The 15,413-nt window shown below is 45.3% G+C and overlaps 1 protein-coding gene across 1 annotated transcript in view; it reads left to right on the top strand.

Annotated features, from left to right (window-relative positions):
- LOC111144902 (G protein-coupled receptor 137B) overlaps positions 1–15,176 on the top strand; it is a 49,041-nt gene extending 33,865 nt beyond the window's left edge. The window contains exons 6-7 of the mRNA XM_022499496.1: positions 10,971–11,095; positions 12,741–15,176. Of these exons, the coding sequence (XP_022355204.1) occupies positions 10,971–11,095; positions 12,741–12,852 (237 nt within the window). The 3' untranslated portion in view covers positions 12,853–15,176. The remainder of the gene's footprint in view (positions 1–10,970; positions 11,096–12,740) is intronic.
- Positions 15,177–15,413: the final 237 nt, after the last annotated feature.

The following is a 15,413-nucleotide window of genomic DNA, read 5'->3' on the forward strand; positions in this document are numbered from 1 at the left end:
AATGCACAGCTTGCGAGAGTGAGGAAACTCCTGGGCGCTTGTGCTCCGTGAATTATTCTAGCCACACTAACGAGGGGTAGTATTTTGAGTCGCTGATCGATGAAGCCCCCAGAAAAGTATAGAGAATGTCTTTTGGCCAATGCGAGCCAAATGTGGGAGGGCAACAAGGAAAGCAGATAAAATTACCAACCAACCAGTTGTGTTCTACCCTGTTTCTTTTTCTTTCTTTTTAAAGATTTATTTATTTGAGAGAGAGAATGCTAGAGGCAAGGAGGGGCAGAGGGAAAAAGAGAACCCCAAGCAGATGGCCTGCTGAGTGCAGAGCCCAATGTGGGGCTCCATCCTATGCCCTGAGATTATGACCTGATCCAAAACGAGGAGTTGGCTGCTTAACTGACAGAGCCACTCAAGCACCCTGACCGTGTTTTTTTCTCACTTTTCTCTTATTCATCTCTGGATAGTCACCGGTCAGCCAGAAACGGTGGAGGGCGGGGGAGCTTGCCTGGCCTAGGGCGTGTGGGGCAGCCCAGCCTGACTGTGGCCCCTGCAGAGAATGCAGTGGGTAGCGTTTTCTAGACCGTGGGATCCGCTTCCTCTACTTCCGTTATTTGTAGCTGCAGGACCGTGGCCGTGCGCTTCCTCTGACCTTCACTTGCTGTGGAAACAGCTGGAGGCATCTGTAGAGTCAGATCCAAAACACTTGAAGCTCCCTGACGCAGAAATGGGACAGGTAGGCCCCAGATTCTAGGCTGAGAGACCAGGTCCTTATTTTCCTTCCTTCTCTGAAGTTTTCTGGGCACCTTGCGGTACCAGGGGATTATGAGGGGTCGCTGAAGCTGACTCCTGGAGCTTGTGGAGGCCTCCCCCGGCCTCTGCGTGTACCTTTTTATCAGCTCGTGTCTTGGAGGCTTCAGAACTGGGCTCCCAAAACCCAGAGTAGACGTCCAGATTAAACAAGAGGAAGGTTAATGTGATAGTGTCCATGTTCTTCTACTAAGTGAATACAGAGTAATGTCTGCTGTGTACTTGCAGATGTCATTATCCAGGGACACCTGTCTTCCTTAACACACTCCATGTAGATGCAGTTACTTGGTTATTGGGCTTGAATAGAGTTCAGGGTGTTCTGAGTATTTTCTAGAGCCGTGGTTCTTGAACATGGTGGTCTCGGGAGACTTTACATGGATTAATTTTTTTTTAAAGATTTTATTTATTTGACAGAGAGAGCATGAGCAGGGGGAGCGGCAGGCAGAGGGAGAGGGAGAAGCAGGCTCCCCGCTGAGCAGGGAGCCCTATGTGGGGCTCGATCCCAGGACTCTGGGATCATAACCTGAGCTGAAGGCAGACGCTTCACCGACTGAGCCACCCAGGCGCCCTGTGACTAATTTTTTTACTGAGCGGTGATTGACGTACTAGTTTCAGTTGTACAGCGTAGTGAGTGGGTATCGTAGCTGTTACACAGCGATCCTAACAAGCCCGGTTGCCATCTCACAACACGGTTATGATGTTTCTTCTTGGGCTAACTTTCAAGGTCCGCTCTAACTGCCTTCAGATGTGCAGCACACTGTTATTACGTGTAGTCAGCGTGCTGTACGGGGTCCCCAGGACTTAGTCACTGTGTAACTGGAAACGTGTACCTTTGACCCCTTCCTCGTGGTTCGCCCACTCCCCATCCCCACCTCAGGCGACCACCGTCTCCTCTCTGTACCCACGCTGGGGTTTTCTCTGCATGCTCCGAGATTCCACATACGCGAGATCATACAGCGTTTGTCTTATTCTGACTTACTTCACTCAGCATAATGTCCTCAAGGTTTATCCATGTTGTTGCAAATGGCAGGATTTGGGTGGGTGTGTGTTTGTTTGTTTGTTTTTTGGTGGTTGAGTAATATTCCAGTATAGTTCCTTATCCTTTCATCCACTGATGGACTTTTGGGTCGTTTCTGTCTCTTGGCTCTTGTAAATAATGCTGTGGTGAACACGAGGGTGGAGATACCCTGTCAGATTAATGTTTTCATTTCCTTCAGATAAATGCAGAAGTGGGATTGCTGGATCACAGGCTGAGTCTATTCTTACTTTTCTGCGGACCTTCTGCTGTTTCCCACGGTGGCTGAGCCCATCTACGTTCCCACCAGCAGCGAGTGTGAAAGGGTTCCTTTGCACATCCCGGCCAACACTGGTTATTTCCTGTCTTCTGATTTCAGCCATTCTGACAGGCATGAGGTGATCGCTCACTGTAGTTTTGATTTGTATCTCCCTGATGGTGAGCGATGTTGAGCATCTTTTCATGTACCTGTTGGCCATCTGTAGGTCTTTGGGAAAAATGTCTGTTCGGGTCCTTTGCCTATTTTTTAATTGGATTATATTTTGCCATGGAGTTGTAGGAGTTCTTCATATGTTTTGGGTATTGACCCTTTATCAGATACATGATTTACAAACACCTCCTAGTCAGTCTGTTACCTTTTCATTTTGTTTATGGTTTCCTTTGCTGTGTTGGAGCTTTTTCATTTGATGTGGCTTTACATGTTTATTTTTGCTTTTGTTGCCTTTACTTTGGGTGTCAAATCTAAATCATCATCCCCAGTACTGACGTCAGGGAGCTTACCACCTGTGTTTTCGTTTAGGGGTTTTATGGTTTCAGTTCTTACATTCAAGTGTTTAATCCATGTTGAGTTAATGTTTGTGGGTGGTATAAGAAGACAGTGGTCCAGTTTCATTCTTTTCCATGTGGCTGACCATTTTTCCCAGCACTCTTTATTGAAAGAACTGTTGTTTCTCCCATTATATAGTCATGGCTGCTTTGTTGTAAAGCACTTGACCATGTAAGTGTGGATTTCTTTCTGGGCACTCTGTTCTTCCATTGATATGTGTGTCTATTTTTATGCCAGTATCATACTGTTTGGATGACTGTAGCTTTGTAATATCATTCGAAACCAGGGAGCATGATGCCTCCAGCTGTGTTCTTCTTTTTCAAGATTCTCAACTCTTCAAGGTTACACTGATAAATTATTGAGGACCTACAAAAGCTCTTGTTTGGAGAGGGGTGTGCGTGTGTGTAAAATTTAAAAAATTAATTCTCTATAAATAATAAACCCATTATATGTTACCATAAAATTTTTTTCTGAAAAAGAACATTTTTCCAAAACAAAGTCGGAGAGTAGCATTGTTGTAAAATTCTCGGATTTTTTTCGTATCTGATTTAATAGAAGACAGCTGGGTTCTGTCTGCTTCTGCATTCAGTCTGTTGTGATACATTATTTTGGTGGGGTATGTGAGGAAAATCCAGCCTTACAGAAATACATATTTGCAATAAGGTAGAGTAATTTAATACCCTTTAACATAATTATGGATATTTTTCTTTGAAGTGCATCAAAAGTGAATGAGTTGTGGTTTCCTAACAGTCACTTGCAGTGTGGAATCTAAAACCATAGCAGTAAACTCCTCAGACTGTGTCAACACTAACATCCCTCAGTTTATCTTGCATTTTGAATGGATCTTCTACCCACGCACGGCCTTTTATATTGGTCACTTGGAAAATACTGGTGTACTGAGTTACGCAGATCTTTCAGACATTAAAATTCACTCATTAAATATCACCACTGATCATTTCAGGAGAATCTTTGAAGTCCTGGGATGCCCTGCGGCTCGTGGTGGGGGATACCAGTTTTCCAAAGCTTTTTCATTGTTGCTGAAAAGCTCATATTTGATCAATGATAAATACTGTCCACCCATCTGACAGTTCACTTCAGATACTTTTGAGACAGGGTCTGCCAGACACTCATGTCTGAAAAAGCCTGGTTTGTAAGAGTTGTGAAGTGGCATGAAGAAATGTAGCTACGACCCAAACAGCTGCACGAGGTCTTTCCCTGAAAACAGCTTCTGCACAGTAGATGCGCTGTGTGCGTACTTCCCGTGTTGTCATGTAACCTATTAAAAACACAGAGACTGAGATTTAATATAACTAATAATGTTTAGGGCTTTGTTACAGCTTTTTTTTTTTTTTAAGGTATATTTATTTTTGAGAGAGAGAGTGTATGCAGGCAGGTGGTGGGCAGGAGCAGAGAGAGAGGGAGCGAGAGTCTAAGCGGATTCCCCACCAAATGTGGAGCCCTGTGCGGGGCTCAATCTCATGACCTTGAGGTTACGACCTGAGTTGAAACCAAGTCAGACACGTAACTGGCGGTGCCAGCCAGGCACCCCCAGCAAAGGCATTCTCGAGGAAAACGGCCTCTAACTGCTGGTGTAGCCCTGGGCAATCCAGGGTCGGCCGGGGTGGTTGGTGCCACCATTGCAGAAGAGCTGGAGTGGCAGGCTTGCGCACCGTCTGCGCTGGTGTTGAGACCGTGGAAAGGGCAAGTCACGTCTTAACCCACTAGTTACAAAAATAGTTACAACCTTGTAGGTGCCGGAACAGATCTCAGGGACACACTGAGGCTAAGCCTCCATGGACAGCAGCTTAGTCGTGAATTAAAATGATTCTCTATGCTCTGAACAATGTTTTCTCCTGATTTACCCCAAGGAAGTGACTTCAGTAGGAGGAAGGCATAATCCTAAATAGAAAAACATTTTCCCTTTTCTACTCAGGAAGGAAATCTCATTAGCAGGGAATGTGGGTGTCAGATTGGGCTTGCGGTGTTCGTGAAATCTCCTTAGGTGAGTGTCCTGGAGGGAAGGCCGTCTGGTCGCGTAGAATTTGGTCAAGTGAGCCAGGCACAGTGGAGCGCTTCCGTGTGCCAGGCATGGTGCGGAATGGCACTTTAGATATATTTTGTGTTCTAATGCTCACACTCAGCCTCTGAGCTGGAAACCATTATCACACTCAGATGAGGAAACAGGTTCCAGATCATGGGGCTTGTCGGAGGCAGAGCTGGGATCGCACCACGGCAGTCTGGCTCCCGAGTCCATAAGGATAATTACTGGGCTGCGCTGTGGCTTTCTTTGGCGTAAGGTCTGGAGAAACTAAGTTGCTGCTGTGTGTGACTCGGCGACAATCTTACCGCTATCTGTAATTCCTGTAATTGCTTGGAGAAAAAAACAGTCTGATATTCCTCTGCGTGGGTGGGTGGGGCGATTTATAACCCAACTCCTGTTCCTGGACTTTAAAAGAGCCCGTTGCAGGTGGGGACTTTCTTCAGCTGTGATCGACCGTCTGGATGCACAACGCAGTTGCTGCGAATGCGCCTCTCCCCCGGCGGCAGAGCCCAGCGTGACCGCGTTCAGAGCGCGGCTCTCTGCCATCCACATCAGAGTCCCGGGGGCTCTTGGGGTCAGGGCGGATTCCTAGGTCAGAATCTCCGGGGCAGGTTCTAGGAATCCACGTTTTAAATATGAAGAACCCCCGGTGATTTGAGCGCGCTGTGAACTTTGAGAACCTCCCTGGGTTTGTTCTTGCTTAAAACAGCTTTACCGGGATAGAATTCCCATGCTGTACAACCCCCCATGTCCTGTGTGCAGCTCAGTGGCTTGGGGTGTTTTCAGATATATACAGGCATCACTACAGTTTTGAGAACATTTTTTATCACCTCAAAAGGAAACCTGTACCCATGAGCTGTCACTCCCCTCCCCGGCCCCAGGCACCTGCTCGTCTGTCTGGATTTCTCTGCTGGAATTCCACGGGCATGGGCCGTACACTCTGTGGTTTCCTGTGGCTGCCTCCTTGCACAGGGTTCATGTGTGTCGTAGCACGTATTAGTACCTTATTCCTTTTTATGGCAGAATAATACTTCGTCATATGGTGGTCTCACATCTTGTTTCCAGTTCTTTGCTCCTAGGAGCAGTGCTGCTCTAGACATCCGTGTGTAGGTTTCTGTGTGCACATGTCTTCTGAGGTGCCTGGGGGACTCAGCTAAGCATGGGACTCTGGGTTTAGGCTCAGGTCATGGTCTCAAGGTCCCAGAGTTGAGCCCCACATCAGGCTCCCTGCTCAGCGTGGCGACTGTTGGGGTTTCTCTCTCTCCCTCATGTTGCCCCTTCCCTCCCCCCCACAGGCACACTTTCTCTCTCTCACTATCTCTCAAATAAATCAAACTTAAAAATAAAATATGTCTCTTAGGTATATATCTGGGAGTGCAGTTGCTAGGTCATATGGTAACTCTATATTGAAATTTTTTTTTTAAATTCTAGTGTGGTTAACATGCAGTGTTGTGTTAGTTTCAGGGGGACGGTACAGTGACTCCGTCCTTCCACACATCCCTAATGGCTCATCAGGACAAGTGGCTCCCACTTCTCCTCATGAAGCTCCCCATCCCCCACCAGCCTCGCCTCTGGTGACCCTTTGTTTGTTCCCTGTAGTTAAGAGTCTGTTTTTGGGGTTGTTCTTTTTTTTTTCTTCTTTTGCTCATTTGTTTTGTTTCTTAAATTCTATATGAGTGAAATCACGTGGTATTTATCTTTCTTGGACTTACTTTGCTTAGGATTATACTCTCTAGCACGTGGCAAGATTTCATTCTTTTGATGGCTGAGGAATGTTCCACTGTATATGTACACCACGTCGTCTTCATCTGCTCATCCATCAGTGGACACTTGGGCTGCTTCCACAGTTTGGTTATTGTAGATAATGTTACTATGAACATAGGGGTGCAGGTATCCCTTCAAATTAGTGTTTCTGTATTATTTTGGTAAATACCCAGTAGTGAAATTACTGGATTTGTAGAGTAGTTCTGTTCTTAATTTTTTGAGGAACCTCCACACTGTTCTCCACAGTGGCTGTACCAACTTGCATTCCCACCAACAGTGTAGGAGGGTTCCCCTTTCTCTGCATCCTCGCCAGCATCTGTTGTTTCTTGTGTTGTTGGTTTTAGACACTCCAACAGGTATGAGGTGATCTCTCATCATGGTTGCGATCTGCATTTCCCTGAGGATGAGTGATGTTGAGTATCTTCTCATGCATCTGTTGGCCATCTGTTTGTCTTTTTTGGAGAAATGTCCGTTCATGTCTTCTGTCCATTTTTTAATTGGATTATTTGTTTTTTGGGGTGTTGAGTTGTATAAATTATTTATATGTTTTAGATGGTAACCCATTATTTTCCCAGTCAGTAGGCTGTCTTTTAGTTTTGTTGGTCTCCTTTGCTGTGCAGAAGCTTTGTATTTTGATGAAGTCCCTGTAGTTTAGTTTTGCTTTTCTTTCCCTTGCCAAAGGAGACATGTCTTGAAAAATGTTGCTGTGGCTGGTGTCAGAGAAATGACTGCCTGTGCTCTCTTAGAGAATTTTTACAGTTTCATGTCTCATATTTAGGCCTTTAATCCATTTTGAGCTTATCTTGTGTATGGTGTAAGAAAGTGGTTCAGTTTTCCTAATACCATTTGTTGAAGAGACTTTTTCTCATTGCATGTCCTTACCTTCTTTGTTGGAGATTAATTGACCATATAATTGTGGGTTTATGTCTGGATTTTCTGTTCTGTTGTTTTTTGTTTTTTGTTTTTTGTTTGAGAGAGAGAGAAGAAAGAAGAGAGGGCGAACACCTGTAAGCTGGGGGAGGAGCAGAAAGGGAGGAAGAGGAAGAACGTAAAGCAGACTCTGTGCTGACGGCAGAGCCTGATGTGGGGTTCGATGCCGCAGCTCTGAGATCATGACCGAGGTGAAACCAGGAGTCAGATGCGTAACCAACGGAGCTACCCAAGTGCCCCAACATATGTGTATTTTGTGCCAGTCCCATAGTTTTGATGACTACAGCTTTGTTATCGAACTTGGAGTCTGGAATCGGGATACCTACAGCTTTTCTTTTCCAAGATTGTGTTGACTGTTTGGGGTCATTGGTGGTTCCATTCAAATTATTGGAGTGTTTGTACTCTTAACTGCAGACTTTCCTCTTTCAGCACTTTGAGTATGTCACGCCACTCCCTTCTGGTCGACAAAGTTTGTGCTAAAAAAGCAGCTGATAGTGTTATGGGGTTTCCCTTATATGTAATGGTCTTTTTTTCTCTTGCTGCTTTAAAAAATTTTTAGCAGTATTTTTTGCCATTGTAATTACCATGTGTCATGGTGTGGACCTCTTTGGGTTAATTTGTTTTGAAGGGTCTCTGTGCCGCCCGGATCTGGATCTCTGTTTCTTCCCTCAGAGTGGAAAGGTTTCTGCTATTCTTTCTTCAAATAAATTTTCTGCTCCCTTTTCTCCTCTTGTTCTCCTGGGATCCCTGTAGTGCCACGGTTACTATGCCTGATGGAGTCACTGAGCTTCAGAATCTGTTCTCATTTTCCGTGTTTGTTCCTCACCCGCTCAGCTTGCTTTCCATCTTCCTCTAGCCTGTGACCTGTTACACCAGGTGTGTTTTAAGTGTCATGTATTCTTGCCAACTGATTCTTTTTTATCTCTGTATTACGGGTCTCACTGATGTCCTCCCCTCTTTTCTCAAGTCCAGTGAATCTCTTTATGATGTTACTTTAAGTTCCTATTGGTCATATGTTTCAGTTAGGTCTTTTGTTGGGGTTTTGTCCTTTCATTTGGGACATAGTCCTCTGCTCATTTTATGTAATTCTTGGTGTCTGTCTCTGTGCAGATAGTCTGCGACCTCTCCAGCTCTTGAAGGTAGTAGGTGGGGTGCACACTTTCGGCAAGGTGGCCCTGTCCTCTTACGGAGGGGTGGGGCCCCTGCTGCCAAGCCCGGGCCGCTCCACGAAGTGTGCGAGTGGGATGGGCAGTGCCTGCTCTGCGCGCCGGCACTCTGCCAGGGGTGCCCACAGCTCCGAGGAGACAGGCTGGCCAGGGCCGCTCTGCAGGGCACGCGCAGGGTGTGCATTTTTTTTTTTTAAAGATTTTATTTATTTATTTGACACACAGAGATCACAAGTAGGCAGAGAGAGAGGAAGAAGCAGGCTTCCTGCTGAGCAGTGAGCCCGATGTGGGGCTCGATCCCAGGACCCTGGGATCATGACCTGAGCCGAAGGCAGAGGCTTTAACCCACTGAGCCACCCAGGCGCCCCAGGGTGTGCATTTTTAACAGGGAGCGAGCATCCTCCATGGGAGGTGACCCACGGCTGCTGCTGGGACCGAGGCCCTGCAAAACCTTCAGCGGGGACACGGCATGTTGGCAAGGTTTGCATGGTCTTCTGGGGAGGGGACCCGCCACACCAGGGCTGAGGCAGGTCCAGCTGCGGGGTTGGGGGGCAGGGTACCATGTGAGCAGGTTACGTACTGGATGCTGGCCCTGTCCAGGCTCTGCGTGGGGGCCGGGCGGGGCGGTGGTGCCTGCCAGCTCCTTTGTTCCTGGAGGAGTCTCCGGGGGAAGTCTGTCCCTCTGGTCAGGGCTCTGAGATCAGTGAGGAACTCGCTCTCCCATCTCTCTCAAACTGCCCTTGCTGCTTCTCTGCTCTCCCTCCAGCCTCTCCAGAACGGAGCCTGTTGGTTTTTAAAGTTCCAGGCTTTAAGTTCCAAGTGGTTGTAGGAACTTGCGAAATTTGGACCCCCTGGTTTGCAGAGATAAATGTTATGGGAATTCGTGCCCTGTAGGCTCCCAGGCGTGAGGATCTGTCGTCTCCCCTCCCTGTGTGCTCTGGTCCTTCCTTGCTGCAGGTGGCCTTGGCCCCTAAGCTCCCAACCACGTGTCCGCTCTCCCCACCCACCCTCATGTGTCATCTTCTCTCCATGGCGTTGTGGTCTTCGGGTCATTTTCTGGGTGACTTAAGTGGACGTGTTATCCTTGTGTCCATGCGCCAAGGTGCGCATAGGGCCCTTCTCTGCCATCTTCCTGGAAGTCAGGGCTGCACTTTTTAAAAAAAACCTGCCAGACTGTTTCTCACAGTGGGTGTACTGTGTGCCATCTGCTCGTGCTGGGAGGGCAGGAGGCTTCTGGGTCCTCCTCCTCTTCCCCAGCACTTGTTATGGAGGTTTTGATTCTAGATGTCCTGGATGGCTGTGCCTTTCGCCCTGATCGCTAATGAGGTCAAGCATCTTTTCATGTACTTATTGGACATTTGTATCTTTATCCAGATCTTTTGCCCATTTTTAATTGAGTTGTATTGTTTTAAGTGTTCTTTATGTATTTTAGATCTAAGTCCCTTGTTAGATACGATTCTGCAAATATTTTTTCCCCTTCTTGTGGCATTTTTTTCATTCTCTGGATGGTGTCTTTTGAAGTTTTTAATTTTGGTGAATTTTATATTCGTTGTTTATGCTTTTGGTGTCTATTCAAGAATCCTTTGCCAAATCCTGGGACATGATTTGTCCCTATATTTTTCTAACCAGAATTTTGTAGTTTTTACTCTATATTTAGGTTTTCAATCTATTTTGAGTTACTTTTTGTATAGGTGTAATGAGGTTAGGATCCAACTTCTTTCTTTTACGTGGACATTCTTGAACTGCTGCAAATCATAAATTTTCAGGCATCCCACCTTATCTAGGATATATTTTGTTTCCTGTATTTGGCTAGATTAGTCTTAGAAAAAGAGGAGTTTCCGTATCAATACTCATGGTATAGCGAGCAACCTTGTTTCATACCCTTGTTTAACTTTAAAATAGACCACTGACAATAGGTCCAAGGACCTCAAACAAATTTGGGATTTTATGCCAGCTTTGATTTGCCTTATAAGACAGTTTTGATCTTCTGCTTACTTGAAACCATTTGAAATTTTTTGAATGGTGAACTCAGCTTGAGGACAGAAACGGGGGAAATGATTATAGAAGCAGGAAATGGAAACTTATTTGATCATTATGATCATTTCATTATTTTAGCTTGCAAAATCCACATTACTATATGGTTTTATAGCTATTTTGGGACTATCTAATTTGGTTAATTTGGGCATCGCCTTGTGTTACCATCCATGGTAATTCATGGCTGCACAGGGAACTCTGAAAGAAGACTTTGTCCATCCTGAGAAAAGAAAAAGATAACACCTCTCAAATATAAACACAACTCAAACGAGCACTGTAGCGGAACAGGTCCATCCTCCTTTGAGATGAGAACAGCATCTGCAGTCTCCTACAAGAGAGATCTCGTTTATCTTTGTCTCGAGCACACTGAACAATTAATTGTCTTTCTAGAGCAACCCTGGAATGGTCCCCAGCCATGGATTCAGTCCCAGATCTTACTTCTTTGACAACCCTCGAAGATACGATAGTGATGATGACCTTGCCTGGAACATTGCCCCTCAGGGACTTCAGGGAAGGTAAGACCCTGGTTCGTGGTAGAGAGGCACGGTGAGGAGGCTGAGCACGGCACCCATGAAATCGGTTCAGTCCAAGAGAAAATCCCTGGAGTCGGAGGGAGGGTGAGGCACACAGGAAATGGAGGGGAAGCCCCTGAGAACGAGACAGAGTGTCACCAGAGTAGCGCCCCACTCCCAGGATTCTGCTTCCATAGGTGTGTGGCGGACAGGAGCGGTGGGAGCTGTTGGGGTTCCCTGGGCTCTCCTGTGACACTTCAGCCACCCTCCATGGCCCAGTGGTCATTATGTCCCTCCTCCTGCCTGTCTCCTCCTCCACCCTGAAGCTGGGCCTTCAGGGTGAGCAGAGCAGAGAGAAGCAACAAGGGCTGACCCAGGGCTCCCTGAGCTCCCTCCACTCTCTGCTTGTGCTTCCAGGATCTGGTGCAGTTCCTGGGCAAGGGAGGCTTCCGGCAAGTGAAAGCTTATTGTTGGCCATCCTTTGTACCTTTAAAAGCAGTCATTAACATTTTAATATAAACCACCCCCCAGTCCCAGGTGGAATGATACAAGAGAAGATAGCCTGGCTTTTCTGCTCCTTATTATGAACAGTGAATGTCCTTGGAAAACTTTAAAAGAGCTCTGAAAAGAGCCCTTGTTTGGGGACCCAAGAACAGAGAAGCTGGGAGGGTATCCTGCTTTCTCAGTGGACAAGGGAGCAGGGAACCAGAAAGAATGTAAGATGGTGCTTGGGGAAGAGAAAACGCAGCCCTGCACAGACCAGGCCGGCAGATGAGCAGAGCACAGACGTCTGGAAGCAGACCAGCAAACAAGGACTCCTGAGGTCCAGAGCTGCTCAGACCCTCACCCCAACACTGCTCTCTTACCCAGTTACCCCACTGCACGTCCTTCTGGGGCCCGTGGGAGCAGCCCTATCCCCCCATCTGCCCAAGGCAGCCTAGAGCCTAGTGCCCTCTCTCCTGAGGTAGAAGATCCCCCTTCCACTCCCTGCAGGAGGAGAATAAGGAGATGCACGTTAGTGAGTGCTTACTGTGTATTAAGGTACTGTTCTAAGCACTCGATAGGTATTAACTCACAGAAGCCCAGCAAGGCAGGTACTGAGATCGCTAGTATTCTGAAGATGATAAAGCTGACACACAGAAGTTATTTTTCCAGACGTACCAGATACGATTTTTTGGCAAAATATTTTGTTACATGTAGTGATTGGTTTATGGTTCTAGTAATACTATGCTTCTGGGCTCTGTGGAGCTCAGTGTTTTTTTGTTTTGTTTTGTTTTTTTTTTTTTTTTTGTTTTTGTTTTTGTTTTGTTTTGTTTTAGAGTGAGCAAGCCTGAGTAGGGGCGGGGGGAATCATAAGCAGGCTGTACACACAGAGCCCAAGTAAGGCTTTATCTCTCAAGCCTGAGGTCAGGACTTGAGCCAAAATTAAGAGTTAGATGCTTGATGCTTAACCGACTCCGCCGCCCAGGCGCCCTGAATTCACTACGTAGGTGAACTTGTAGCCACTGCATGTGGGCTTCAAGAAGCTACTTTAAAAACTGGGATTATCTACAGTTTATACAAAATCCTAGTTCTGTCCAACTAAAATAGAGATGTCATTGATAGAAAGTATAATGTTTCAAGTCACCAAACTATCTCTTTTTTCAAGTTTTGCTCCAGACTACTATGACTGGGGACAACAAACTAACAGCTTCCTGGCACCAGTGGGAACTTTCCAACCAGACCCAGTTTTGGATCCTGACAAACCAAGCCATGGGTAGTATCAGTCAACAATTCTGTGGAAGATTCCTCAAGTGAAGACCTTCAAAGAGATTAACTTCATGACCGCTGAATTTTTCTAAGGCACTTTTCCTTAAGAAATAGGACTTGGTTTTTGTTACAGGTTTCTAATGGCTCCGTAGGACTAAGCAATAATTTAGATTGATAAAATCTTATTTTAGTACTAAAAAGTGAGCCTGGCTGCCTATTTCAGTGGGTATAATTTAAACTTCTAAAAAAACTGTACTTTTATAAAGATGTATTTTACATAACTTAAATAATAATGCTAAAATATATACTAGGATTTTTTGAGAATGTTATTGCAATATATGTTTGTAGTTTGCACGGACTTTTATGCATAATCCACTTTAAAAGTCCACAGTACATGGTCTGATGGTTGTTTCAGGCTTTCGGACTAACGTATCTTCAGATCCTTACCTCTTCAGGCCTTGCAGGGGCTGAGCCGGGTAGATTCGAAACCCAGCTGACATCTAGAAAGCCAGTTTCGACTCCAGTGTTAAGTTATACTGTAGCAGATTATCAACAGACTACAGACAAGGTAATTGGCTCCTTCCTTCGAGTTCTTTAAGGTCCAGACGGTTGTTGTCTCAAAGAATCTAAATTTTGACAAAAATGTGGTACTCCTTTGAGCAGGGCCCTAATGTGTACCCTTCAGCCATAAGTGGATCCCTTAGAAGCAGAGACAGAGCTGACCCACACTGCTAAGCCTTCTCTGCCATATTCAGAACCTTTGCCTAGTTTTTCCGCCCAGGGAAATCTAGGCTCTGTTACCTCAGTCCTTCCCACAACGGCACCTTTCCCAAATCACGGACCGTTCATTCCAGTCCAGAAACGGAGGAGAGGTTCTCCGCCCTCCATCCAGCAGGCTGTATGCAGTCCTCAGTCTTCCTGCACTTTCCCACTGTATTTAAAATAACGGCCTGCATTTCTAAGTAGCTCTGAAATCAGGCTACTGGCAATAGCAGCTTTAAAACGGGAGTTGCTCCCTGGTACGCAGGAGCACGATTCCTGTCCCTTGGCCACGTGAAGAGGCACGTTCCAGACGACGGCTTCAATGAACTCAGCTGGGACTCCAGCCACGGTGCAAGTCTAAAACCTCCAAGATCTATCCAGGTACCACTGCCTACGATGGGAAACTGTGTCAAGGAGGTTAAATGCTCGGATTTTCTGTAAAACAGAAGGTACTGGAGGAAGGATGGTTACCAGAGAGACGTGATCTGCTCTGCCTAGGAAATCTCACCTCTCGGGACAGGAGGAGGAGAAGCAGATGGACAGACAGTTATGCTCTGCCTTCAGGATGAAACCCATCGCCAGTATCTCTTATTTCTCATTATGGTCTTCAGAAAGGATTTCTCTCTGGGCATTGATTTCACAGAGATCAAGTCTACTTCTCTTGATGGTGATTAAAATTGCCATCTCAAGTTGTAAAAAATGGCTTGTGACTGGGTTTTTCATTTGTTCAGAATGCCTTTATCCTGCATCATCCAACATAGTGTTCTTGCCTTTCAGTATATGGAAGAATTGGGGTCACGTGTCACTGAAAATAGTGACTGTCAGAGCAAATTCTAGACTGAAGCAAAATTTGCACTGATCATTTGGGTTGCCTTAAAATATTGTAAGTTGTTATTATTCTAAATAGCTTTAAGAACACCCTACTTGTCATGCTGTCTTTGTTACTAATACTTAGAATTTAAAGGCAGACCAAGCATAGACTTAAAAACTTTCAGTCATGCTTTCAGAAAGTACTTCAATTAGGTCATTCAAGGGTAGGTATATTTTAAAAAATACAGTAATTAAAAAATCACTAAAATCATCCAATTATTACACTCATGCTGTATCAACACATTATCCTGTTATTACTGGCAGGAAAGTCGCAATAACCAGCATTAAGTGATAAAAGCCATAATCTATTTTTATGATAAAGCTGCTACTATTTGAACTATTTTCTTATTGGAAAGGATAAAAATGTTCTAAGAGCTTATTTTTCTCTTTCCCTTTTTAAAAAGTTTTGCTTAAACACAGTATTGTAAACACATCTAGAATATTAATAGGATTGTATTAATCTTTTTCTCATAGTAAATGACCATATGTACCCTGTGAAACATTATAGGTATGGTAGGTATGAAAAGGGAAATTAAAATTTCTTCAGTTTCCTAATTGTGTTACGGTGTTAAATAGGTTCACTAACAAAACTTCTCCTTAATGTGAAATATTAAAGGCCCAAAGAAGGCAAAGAACAGAGATTACTGGTTGTAAAACACCGAAAATGTCCTTTTTTTTTTTTAATTTATTTGACAGAGAATACAAGTAGAGAGGCAGGCAGAGAGAGAGGAAGGAAAGCAGGCTCCCCGCTGAGCAGAGAGCCCGATGCAGGGCTCGATCCCAGGACCCTGGGATCATGACCTGAGCCGAAAGCAGAGGCCTTAACCCACTGAGCCACCCAGACGCCCCGAAAATGTCCTGTTTTAAAGCAACATAATGAAATTAAAACCTTGGTCACTTGAAAGTTAAAAATACATGGGGAAGAGGCAGTGTCACTGGA

The sequence above is a fragment of the Enhydra lutris genome, unplaced genomic scaffold (assembly GCF_002288905.1).
Source record: "Enhydra lutris kenyoni isolate GAN:26980312 unplaced genomic scaffold, ASM228890v2 scaffoldscaffold12, whole genome shotgun sequence".
Classification (NCBI taxonomy): Eukaryota; Metazoa; Chordata; class Mammalia; order Carnivora; family Mustelidae; genus Enhydra; species Enhydra lutris.